Below are 12,587 nucleotides of genomic sequence, written 5' to 3'. Positions count from 1 at the left end.
ATATCCAGTTCTAACTGTTGCTTCCTGACCTGCATATAGGTTTCTCAAGAGGCAGGTCAGGTGGTCTGGTATTCCCATCTCTTTCAGAATTTTCCAGTTTATTGTGATTCACACAGTCAAAGGCTTTGGCATAGTCAATAAAGCAGAAATAGATGTTTTTCTGGAACTCTCTTGCTTTTTCAGTGATCCAGCAGATGTTGGCAATTTGATCTCTGGTTCCTCTACCTTTTCTAAAACCATCTTGAACATCTGGAAGTTCACAGTTCATGTATTGCTGAAGCCTGTCTTGGAGAATTTTGAGCATTACTTTACTATCATTCCGTTCAGTTCAGTTCAGTCGCTCAGTGGTGTCCGACTCTTTGCAACCCCATGAATCGCAGCACACCAGGCCTCCCTGTCCATTACCGTCTCCCGGAGTTCACTCAGACTCACATCCATCCAGTCAGTGATGCCATCCAGCCATCTTATTCTCTGTTGTCTCCTTCTCCTCCTGCCCCCAATTCCTCCCAGCATCAGAGTCTTTTCCAATGAGTCAACTCTTCGTATGAGGTGGCCAAAGTACTATCATTAGCTGTATTTTATTCATAAAAACTGTACTCTCTAGCAAAACTTGACTGTTAAAAATCAATATATGTAAAGTTGAGGATGAAATATATGTAGTTCAGTACTTTGTACCTAATTATAACTTATTTGGTGTATGTTGAAGAAAATTGATTTGTACAGTAACTAAGACAGTATGGTACTGGCACAAAACCAGAAATGTAGATTAATGGAGCAGGGTAGAAAGACCAGATAAACCCACACACTTAGTCACCTAATCTATGGCAGAGGCAAGAATATACAATAGAGAAAAGACAGTCTCTTTAATAAGTAGTGCTGGGAAACTGAACAGCTGCATGTAAAAGAATGAAATTAGAATACTCCCTAACACCATGCACAAAACAAAGTCAAAATGGAATAAAGACCTAAATGTAAGACTGGACACTATGAAACTTTTAGAGGAAAACAGGAAGAACACTCATCTTTTTGACCCACCTCCTTGAGTAATGAAAATAAAAACAAAAATAAACAAAAGGACCTAATTAAACTTAAAAACTTATACACTGCAGAGGAAAGCATAAACAAGATGAAAAGTCAACTCTCAGAATGGGAGAAAATATTTGCAAACAAAGCAATTGACAAGGAATTAATCTCCAAAATATACAAACAGCTCATGCCGTTCAATACCAAAAAAAAAGAAAAACAAACAACCCACTCAAAAAATGGGCATAAGACTTAAATAGACATTTCACCAAAGAAGACATACAAATGGCCAAAAAGGACATGAAATGATGTTCAGCATCACTAATTATTAGAGAAATGCAGATCAAAACTACAGTGATGTATCACTTCACATGGATCAGAATGACCATCATCAAAAATGCTTCAAATAATGCTGGAGAGGGGGTGAAGAAAAAGGAACCAATTTGAACTGTTGGTGGGAATATAAATTGATACAGCCATGATGGAGAACAGTATGGAGGTTCCTTAAAAACCTAAAGGTAGAACTGCCATATGACTCAGCAATACCACTACTGGACATATACCCTGAGAAAACCATAATTCAAAAAGATACATGCACCCCGATGCTTATTGCAGCAGTATTTACAAGAGCCAGGGCATGGAAGTAACCTTAATTTCCATGTACTGATGAATGGATAAAGAAGATGTGGTACATGTATTCAATGGAATATTACTCAGCTACAAAATGGAATGAAATTGGGTCATTTGTGGAAATGTGGTTGGATCTAGAGACTGTCATATAGAGTGAAGTAAGTCAGAGAAAGACAAATGCCGTATGATATCACTTGTATGTGGAATCTAAAATGACACAAAGGAACCTATCTCCAGAACAGAAATAGACTCGCAGACATGGAGAATAGACCTGTGGTTGCCAAGGGGAGAGGGCCCAGCGGAGGACTGGATTGGGGATTTGGGGCTAACTATTAGCCCCATAATAACTACTAGCCCTATAGTAGATGCAAACTATTATATATAGAATGGATGAATAACAAGGTCTTATTGTATAACACAGGGAATTAATACACATATGTATGTATAACTGAATCACTTTGCTGTATACCAGAAGCTAACAACATTGTAAATGAATTGTACTTCAATAAAAAATTTCAATGGCAGGCCTTTATTTACTCTATTTCACTTCTTACTACGGCCTATGGATTTGTTACATACACTGGATTATTATCCATTTGGGGAATAAATATTGAAATAAAAGACTGGAAGTCAATTCATTTTTTGTTCTGTGCCTTATACAACTGGTTTATATTATTAAATAAAGACTTAAATTTCTTAACATGATGTGTTAAGAATCAGTGTCTGATGTGCCTTAGAATGAGCCTAATTTGAAACTTACTTTCTGTGGTTTTTTTTTTTGTTGTTGTTGTTGAAGGTAAACGAAATTGCCTTTATAAATACCCTTGAAGCCCAGAACAAACGCCATGATGTTTTATCAAAATTGAAGGAATATGAGCAGAGGCTTAATGAGTTACAGGAAGAGCGTCAGAGAAGACAGGAAGAAAAGCAAGCACGTGATGAAGCTGTTCAGGTAGAATTTTATTCAGCAGGCATTTGTGAGCACTGTCCATTTCCTAGACCCTGGGAATAGAAAAAGAAGTCAGTCCTACACTCTGTTCCCAAGGGTGTATGGTTTAGTCCAGCATGGTTTCAAATCAGGAAGTCTGATAGCAAAGGCACTGTGTACTTCTTCAGATAACGTTATCAGTGTCTTTGTCAATTTGAATCTCTAGTCTCAACCAGATGAAGGGCTAAATTGCTCTGGACAGATTATTATCTGTTCTTTTCTAATTAGGTTGGGAAAGAATATGTTCCTTTCATCTATTAAAAATGGATTGTGTTTGAACCTGTGTATATAGCCTTAAGGAACTGGGCAATTTTTATGCTTATAACGGGGAGCACCTGTCGTATATTGGGCAGTATCATCAGGTACTTAAACCTCTGTAGCATACCGTAAGTCAGCTACCATTTTCAGAATGGGAAGAAAGGTTAACACATAAACATGAGTGATGTTTTTTGACTATTTTAGATCTTCCTCAAGATCAGGTATGAACACAGACACATACTTTATCTATTATAACCACTATTTATTTGTTTATTCATTCAGTGATCATGTATTATTGCTGTTATATGCTGAGCTTTGCTTGTGTGTGTCTTAGTCACTTAGTCGCGTTCAACTCTTTGCAACTCAGTGGACTGTAGCCCGCCAGGCTCCTCCGTGTATGAATTTTCCAGGCAAGAATACTGGAGTGGGTTGCCATTAGCTTTGCTTAAGGACATGAAAAAGATACGTCTTTGATCACAATGCAGAGACGTATATGTAAATAAATCTTAACCCATTAGGATAAGTGTAACAGTAAAAGCGTTTTGGAAGCACAAAGGAGAACACATTACTCAAATTGAGACATGAGAAAGTCAAGAAAAAGCTTTCTGGAGGAGATGATGCCTTAAGCAAGATTTGAGTAATGAGATAGTTGCAAACGGTGGAAATAGGCATTCCATGCAGAAGGAGATACGAGCGAGTACAGCCTGTAGAGTCATAGACTTGATCATGAAGAGGTTTCTTGTTATGTTAAAAATTAGGGATGTTATTGATATTTTATGCTTCTTTATCTCACTGGTAATTTTAGAAGATTAAAATATCAATACAGCTTTCAAGGTTATTGGTTGCTTCATGCTATTGTTGTGTACTAGCAAGCAGTCCCATATTCACCCAATCTCTGTTCGATTTGAGTTCAGGGTCTTATTTTAATCTTGAGTGCCAAGCTAACTTACGTTTAAAAATACAGAATGTTACTATTAGAGAAAATTTAGCTTTTCCTATCAAAGGGACAGTACAAAGTTTCATTATTATCATTTAAAAGTTAAAGTTGTCCATTAATTAATATTGTTAGATGAATAAATGAAATAGGGTATTTGAATTTTTAATCTGTGCCATCTCTTCAGCTTTATTGCTGTTTTTCTTTCTGCAATGGGACCATTTTATACAGATAATCGTTTTGAAGATTGCGTGTTACTTTTGAATAACTATTATGCATTAGTAATTCAGAAATAAATAAATAATGATCTTTGCCTTAATGGTAAATAATAGAACACAGTGTGAAAATGTAATAGAAATCTATATAGGCTATAGCAGTATCACAGAATAGGGAATAATTAGCTCTGTTGCTGAGAGGGGAATGTCAGGGAAAGTTCTCTGAAAGAGGTGACTTCTTAGCTGGATTTTGGGGGGAAATATATGAGTAATATTGTATATTTTTTTAATAGACTTCTGTGGTTACTTTTTCTACATTTGTTTTGCAGATTTGAAAATGCAGCAGTTATTTTCTGTTTAAAAATTACTCTTATTTCATAATTTGGAACACTTATTAAGGCTTAAAGGAAAGCAGGTCTTTTGGGATTTTTTTGTAGTCATTAACACATTTTTTGATTACTCAGAATTTTCTTTTTTAAAATGTTGAAATTTCTTGTGGATTTAATGTTCAATGGAAATTTTAAAACCTATATACATAAATTTAATCTGTATACTGATAGTAGAAAATTTATTGGTTTTATATACATATATAAAATTAAAAAAAATTATAAATGTATAGTCATTACTAGATGTGCTAGGCACTAAAGCCAAACATAAAAATACAGTAATAGTAAGATATTAACTCAGTGAAGAATTTAGAGAGGCCCCCATCTGCTTTAATTGTACTCTTGAAAAACTTCCAAAATTAATTGTTAAAAGCAGTTGTGATTCTTGGTTTTTTGGCAAGTGAAATATACTAAGTTAATGCTACCATTGTATATTCTTAATTTGCCATTTTTGTTGTATAAACTATTGACAGATTAGTTTTAAGCCCAGTTTCCTTAGATAGTCTGCCTTGTCCTCTTGCCATAATCTTTTGATTTGCAGGCATACAGGGCAGGGTTACAAAATCCATTCTTTGGCCACCGTAAACATATCCTTGACTGTGAAACAAAGTACGTGGGACTCTGAGAGGTTTCAGAAGGCTTGAGAGGTAGATGCCTTTCCAGTTCAGCTGCTGTAGGTTTATACTTTATATTTGTAAGCTTACAGATTTATGATGAATACTACTTTAAAACTTATGCTTCATTTGTTTAATAGGTATTTATCAAACTCCTGCTATATACAAGATGCTTTTATGGAGTGCAGAGTTTCCTGTCTTTAGGAAACCTGTATTTTAGAAAGGAAAATACTAGCTGAATTTACTAGTTTTACTCACAAGTACCAATTTTCTTTTCTAGTTATTAAAAACAGACATTAGAGGATTGGATTTTTTTTGAAATTCAATTATTTGTTAGTACAACATTGGAGTATTTCTTATATCCATAAAAACATTCAACAAGTTGACATTGTATTAGTATTTAAGCATACAACTTACATTGCATATACATAAAGTAACTGTTTTATATAATATTAGTATATTTAATTTATAAGACCAACTTTAATTTTTAAAACTATATTCCATAAGATTGTTTTTTAAAATGCAAAATGAAAAGTTCTGGTTTAATTATACTTAAGCTTTATCTTTTTACATTTTAGTGTGGCAGTTGTGCTTTCAGATATACTGCAGATTTTTTAAAAAAATACTTCAAGTAAATTTGAGGTTAAGAGAAAACTTTGTTTTTACTCTTCAGTTTTTCAGATAATAATAGCTAAACAAGTTGCTACATATTATACTTAACTTAGTAGCGAGAGGTAGCTGTAACATTAATCCATGAATAATATTTCAGAAAGCAATGACTATTTAAAATCTATTTAGATACCTTTACAAGTCTGCAGTCTGTCAGATATACTCTTCTGAAATCAGTACATTTCCTTTAGCTCCCTGTCCCCTCTCCAAAAAGAAAAAGGAAAGAAAGAAAAGAATTAGGTACCCTTTGGTGGTACTACTTTAAAAAGGTTTTTTTCCCCTGCATACATACAACTTCTTGTAGAGATAAAGTTACCATTGTGAGTTAAGTTAATTATTAGAAATATTTACTTCTCTCCTCAGTGTTCTTGAGACAGAAACTGCTTTATCTGCAGTCATTTACTGAACACTTTACGCCATACTAAACACTTTGTTAGGTACTTACCTATATAATAATTTAAATCTCACAACAAATGGTGTGTCTCTTTAAGGTAAAATGACTTGCTCAAAGTTATCTAAGTAGTAGTTACTAGAGCCTAGATCAGTGTGTTCTATTTATCATAAAGAGTTGTGGCCAGGGAGATGTTGTATAAGCTACCTAGAGAATGGGGATGAATTGAAAGAAATACATTGGTATATCTAGTAATATGGTGAGATATATACAGAAAGTATATCACAGTGTTTTAATGAAGTATCTTCTACCTTAATAATGATTATTATAAATAATTACTGAGAATTTAGTATATGCCAACCCCTGTGGCAAGTGCTTTTCATGTATTATCTCATACGTTCTGTACAGTATCCTTTAGAGTACTATTGTTATTTTTTGTCTTCTAGAAAACTAATTCACATATATTATGTAACTAGACTAGAGTCACCCGACAGTAAATAATGGAATCAGGGAACAAAGAGACTCTAATGCAGTATCTACTCTCTTATCCACTATGCTATACTATAATGCCTTTCTCCTGGCCACAAACTGTGTGTGTGTGTGTGTGTGTGTGTGTGTGTACAATTGCTCAGTCATGTCTGACTCTTTATAACCCCATGGACTGTAACCCATCAGGCTTCTCTGTCTATGGGATTATCCCCGCAAGAATACTAGAGTGGGTTGTCATTTCCTCCTCCAGGGGATCGTCCCCACCCAGAGATTAAACCTGTGGCTGCTACCTTGGCAGGCAGATTCTTTATCACTGAGCCACCTGGGAAGCCCGGCTACAAGCTTTTCTTCAGTTAAGAAGAAAGCTTAGTTCAGAAATAAATTCTGTTAATTATGCTTTCTTCATCATATTCTGTTATTTCTACAACCATCTAAACACAATGGTTTAGAAGTGATTAATGGCACCCCACTCCAGTACTCTTGCCTGGAAAATCCCATTGATGGAGGAGCCTGGTGGGCTGCAGTCCATGGGGTCGCTAGGAGTCAGACACGACTGAGTGACTTCACTTTGACTTTTCACTTTCATGCATTGGAGGAGGAAATGGCACCCCACTCCAGTGTTCTTGCCTGGAGAATCCCATGGACAGTGGAGCCTGATGGGCTGCTGTCTATGGGGTCGCACAGAGTTGGACACGACTGAAGCGACTTAGCAGCAGCAGCAAACATAAAATATTTATCAGATTCTCACAGAATATAAATAACATAATATGTACTAAAATAACATTTATTCTTCATTTTTTTATTAATTTATTTTAATTGAAGGATAATTACAATATTGTGATGGGTTTTTTCCGTACACTGACATGAATCAGCCATGGGTGCACATGTGTCCCCCCATCCTGAACCCCCCACCTCCATCCCCACCCCATCCCTCTGGGTTGTCTCAGCACTGACTTTGAGTGCCCTGCTTCATGCATTGAACTTGCACTGGACATCTATTTTACATATGGTAATAAACATGTTTCAGTGCTTAAAATAGCATTTATTCTTATAAATTTGTAGCACTAATGAATGACATGTAAAAGCCAGATATTATTGATACTTGATTTTTGTTTAAATTCTGAGAAACATAATGACAAGTCAGGTATTTGTCTTGAATATATAAGTCTATGTGCAAGCTATGTCACCTTTGATCATCTTCATCTTACACATAATTCTAACATCTTTTAAAACATTTCTGATACTAGGAACGTAAGAGAGCTCTAGAAGCAGAACGGCAGGCCCGTGTAGAAGAATTGTTAATGAAGAGGAAAGAACAAGAAGCCCGAATTGAACAACAGAGGCAAGAAAAGGAAAAAGCCCGCGAAGATGCAGCCCGGGAAAGAGCTAGGTACTTAATTTGCCATCTCGATGTTTGGTCCTGATGAACATTTTGTAGTGAGTGCATATTCAGATCAAATTTTTAAGCTATTTATTATCAAGTATGTTTTTTAGAAATAGTCACATATACAGAAATGTTTTACTGAATTTTGATTTCCAGGAATTAAGACACTCTACTTAAAATGGAAACCTTTTGAACATTCCCATCTGTTGGATGGGAAACTTGAGGTTTCAAGATATTTTCAGTTGTAAGAAACAGAATTTGATACTAGCTAACTTAAGTATTGGGAGGAAAAGTGACAGGAAATTAGAGGACCAGGTTTGGGCTTGGTCAGACATCAAAGGCTAGGTCACAGGAGCTACAGCAGTGGTCCTCTGATGTAAGTAATCCAGTAGTATATTGTCTTTCTTATTATAATAAATGACACTTATCCATTCCTACTTTTTAAAATCTCTTGTTTAAGATTCAAAGACCAGGACACTCAAAGCTGGTGCTCTGTGACAACCGAGAGGGATGGGGTGGGTGGTGGGTGGGAGGGGAGTTCAGGATGGGGAGACACGTGCACCCGTGGGTGATTCATGTCAATGTATGACAAAAACTACCACAATATTGTAAAGAAATTATCCCCCAATTAAATTAACTAATTAAAAAAAAGATTCAAAGACCAAAGACAAAGCATTTAATTGGCCAAATTGATTTGTGTTTTTTGATCTTGTTTATGAAATTTTTTAATATCCCGTGTCATAAGATATTATTCAAAATGGTACGGTTTTCAGTTTGATACACATTTAGGTTTTATATCCTTTTAAGGTAACTTTTAGATATAGTATGAAAAGAAAAATCTAAATTTATTCATTTGCCTATGGCACTCATTCATCATCGCACCATTTGTTGAAGAGTCTAGCTTTTAACCATTGAACTGCCTTGCTACCTGTTCACGATCAGTTAATCATAGATGTGACAGTTTATTTCTGGACTCTGTCCTTCTCTTTTGATGTCTCTTCTTATTTTGGAACCACACTGTTTTAACTACTGTAACTTTATATCAAGTTTTGCAAACAAGCAATATAAGTACTCCAGTGTTGTTGTCCTCTTTGAAAATTGCTTTCCAAGTAATTTTTTAGGGTATGTTCACCATTTTCTTAAAAATAAAATGCTTCCAAGCTTTTTTATAGCAACTGCCTTGAATCTATAGATTGTTGTGGGGAGAATTGCCACCTTTATAATATTGTGTATTATGATACATGAATATGGTATGTGTCTCTGTATCTGCTTTAATTTCTCTCAACAATATTTTGTAGCTTTTAGAAAATAGATCTTGTAATTCATTTCATTTCTTAAATTTAGCTCATTTCTTAAATTTATTAAGTACTCTTTTTGAGGTCATTGAAAATGGAATTATTTTATTTCATTTTTGGTAGTATTTTTGCTATTGTATAGAAATAAAATTCAGTTTTTTATTTATCTTATTTTACAGTTTTTAAATGATCTTGCCCAATTTTCCTATGAGTGTTTTCCTATTAGTATTTTCTTTTTTGCTGTTGTTGTTCTTTAGGACATTTTCATAACGGCTCATGTCATCTGCAAATAGCCCTTGCTTTACTTCTTGCTTTGTAATATGGATGCCTTTAATTTCTTTTTTCTTGCCATGTTGCACTGGCTCAATCCTTCAGTACTTTGAATATTCTTACCTTTGTTGTTTTTGATGAACATTTGGCCATTAATCATACTGTTCTGCCGCTGTATATGGTGAGGGTTTTTTTGTTTTGTTTTCTATTTCTTTTTTACTTTGTTTTTCACCAGTTTAATTATGATTTGTCTAGATTGTTTTTCTTCATGATTATCCTACTGTTACATTAGTGTTTTCATCAAATTTTGAAAGTATTTGGCCCCTATTTCTTCAGATATTTAATTGTCATTTCTCTTCAGGTTCTTCTGAATTGTAGCAGTTTCTCAGACTTTCCATGGTTTTGATGACCTTGACAGTTCTGAATAGTGGTCAGGTATTTTGTAGCCTTTTCCTCAATTAGGATTTGTCTGATGTTTTTCTCATGGTTATATTGAGGTTATGGTTTTGAAGAGGAAGACCACAGTGGTGAATGTGAATTACCATTTTTCAAATGTCAAAAGTTCATGATATCACCATGTGTTTTCACTGATTTTGTTAGTCTTGATCACCTGGCTAAGGTAGTTTTGTTAGATTTCTACACTGTATACTTTAATTTAAATTTCCAATATACTATCATCCTTGGAAGCAAGTCACTAGGCACTGGCTAAGCTGAAGAGATGGGGAGTTATTCTCTACCTCCTTGAGAGAAGAATTCCTACGTAAATTATGTGCACTTCTTCTGTACAGAATATTTGTTCTCCTATTTATTAAATTCCTGTTTTATATCAATATGTCATTTATACACCAATATTATGGCATGTAATTGGTTCATCCTTGGACATTGAGAACTTTTTCATTTGACCCCCATCTGCCTTAGATATACTTCATCATTTTGGTTTTTGAGTATATCCTTACTTCCTGGCACTGAAAGATGCTTCAAATTCATCTTATATTTTCCCTGCTGCACCCCTCGAATCAGCCATTTGTTTAAGGATTCCTAGTTTCTTTTGTTGTAAAGTTTTAAAAAAAATCTTTCTCTATTGAGATTCTCCATCTGTTGAATCATTGTCATGATATTTTTTCCTTAGGTTGGCATACTATCTTTTAATTCTTAATAACATATTTATAATAGCTGTTATAGTTCTTGTCTGCTAAATCCAGCATAAGGCTTCATTCAGGGAAAGATTTATTTGACTGCTTTTTTCCTAAGCATGGTCTTTCTTCTTTTTACATCTCACAGTTTGTGATAGTTTCCTCTCCTGTTCTCTTTGTCTTTGGGAATATTAGCCTTTTATATCCCTTTCATAATTTATAGATTTTTATACAGGAAAAGAGATAAATATATATTTTCAATATGCCATAATTAACTTACAGTTCCAATAAAGTGAAAGTTGCTCAGTCGTGTCTGACTCTTTGTGACACCGTGGACTACACAGCCCATGGAATTTTCCAGGCCAGAATACTGGAGTGGGTGGCCGATCCCTTCTCCAGTGGATCTTCCTGACCCAGGAATCAAACTGGGGTCTCCTGAATTGCAGGCGGATTCTTTACGAACTAAGCTATCATGTACTGTACAGTCCCTGGGTTCACAAAGAGTTGGACACGACTGAGCGACTTTCACTTTCACAGTTTCAGAGCTAGTATTTAAACCCATTCCTGGGTCCAGAAGCCTATTAGGTTGGTGCAAAAGTAATTGCAGTTTTGCATTGTTGAACTTTGCCCTTTGATATTGGAATACGTTCTTAAATGTGGTTATGTTATACATCATTTTAATGCACATTTCTCACTTTATGTTTTTTGCTAATGACTTATTACTTGCTGTTTATTTTATATTTATTTTAGACTATAGAAATGATGTTAGACAGAAAGTAAATTCAAGCAATTTTTTTATTCAAGTGCAAAATAGATTGTAAAGCAGTGGAGACACTTACAACATCAACACATTTGTCCCAGAAACTGCTTAACAAATGTACAGTTTTGTTTTGCAATGGAGACTGAGAGCCTTGAAGATGAGGAGTGTAGTGGCCAGCTGTCAGAGGTTGACAGTGCCCAGTTGAGAGCCATTGTTGAAGCTGATCCTCTTACAACTACATGAGAAGTTGCTGAAGAATGCAGCATTAACCATTCTATGGTCATTTGGTGTTTGAAGCAAATTGGAAAAGTGAAAATGCTCAATAAGTGGGTGCCTCGTGAGGTGACCAAAAGTCAAAAAAAAAAATGTTGTTTTGAAGTGTTGTTTTGTCTTATTCTGCATAACAGCAGCAAACCATTTCTTGATCAAATTGTGACGTGCAATGAAAAGGGATTTTATTTGATGATAGGCAACAACCCTCAGTGGTTGGACTGAGAAGAAGTTCCAGAGCGCTTCCCAAAGCCAAATTTGTACCAAAAAAGGTCATGGTCACTATTTGGTGGTTTGTTGGTGGTCTGATCCACTACAGCTTTCTGAATCCCAGTGAAACCATTACATCTGAGCAGTATGCTCAGCACATTGATGAAATGACTGAAAACTGCAATGCCTGCAGCTGGCACTGGTCAACAGAAAGGGCCCAATTCTTCTCCATCCATGACAATACCTGACTGCAAGTCGCACAACCAAAGTTTCAAAAGTTGAACGAATTGGGTAACGAAGTTTTGCCTCATCTACCATATTCCCCTGACCTCTCGTCAACTGACTACCACTTCTTCAAACATCTCAACAACTTTTTGCAGGGTAAACATTTCCACAAACAGAGAATGCAGAAAATGCTCTCCGGGAGTTCATCGAATCCCAAAGCACAGATTTTTGTCTTACAGGAATAAACAAACTTGTTTCTCATTGGCAAAAATGTGTTGATTTTAATGGTTCATATTTTGATTAATAAAGATGGGTTTGAGCCTAGTTATAATTATTTAAAATTGACAGTCCAAAGCCACAATTACTTTTTCATCAACCTAATATTCGTATAACTAACAATGTCTATTGCTTCCCAAATGTTTAATGTGCAATAATATATCCAA

General features: G+C 35.1%; 1 protein-coding gene across 5 annotated transcripts in view; it reads left to right on the top strand.

The window, feature by feature from the left end:
- Positions 1-12,587, top strand: part of SCAPER (S-phase cyclin A associated protein in the ER) — a 421,796-nt gene that overhangs the window by 135,407 nt on the left and 273,802 nt on the right. For all 5 annotated transcript variants that reach the window (XM_070775326.1, XM_070775324.1, XM_070775325.1 and 2 more), the window contains 2 exons: positions 2,450-2,605; positions 7,845-7,987. In XM_070775326.1, the coding sequence (XP_070631427.1) occupies positions 2,450-2,605; positions 7,845-7,987 (299 nt within the window). The remainder of the gene's footprint in view (positions 1-2,449; positions 2,606-7,844; positions 7,988-12,587) is intronic.

Source organism: Bos indicus, chromosome 21 (genome assembly GCF_029378745.1).
Source record: "Bos indicus isolate NIAB-ARS_2022 breed Sahiwal x Tharparkar chromosome 21, NIAB-ARS_B.indTharparkar_mat_pri_1.0, whole genome shotgun sequence".
In the NCBI taxonomy this organism is placed as follows: domain Eukaryota; kingdom Metazoa; phylum Chordata; class Mammalia; order Artiodactyla; family Bovidae; genus Bos; species Bos indicus.
Note: the sequence above shows the minus strand (reverse complement) of the source record. Positions and strands in the feature narration are given on the sequence as shown.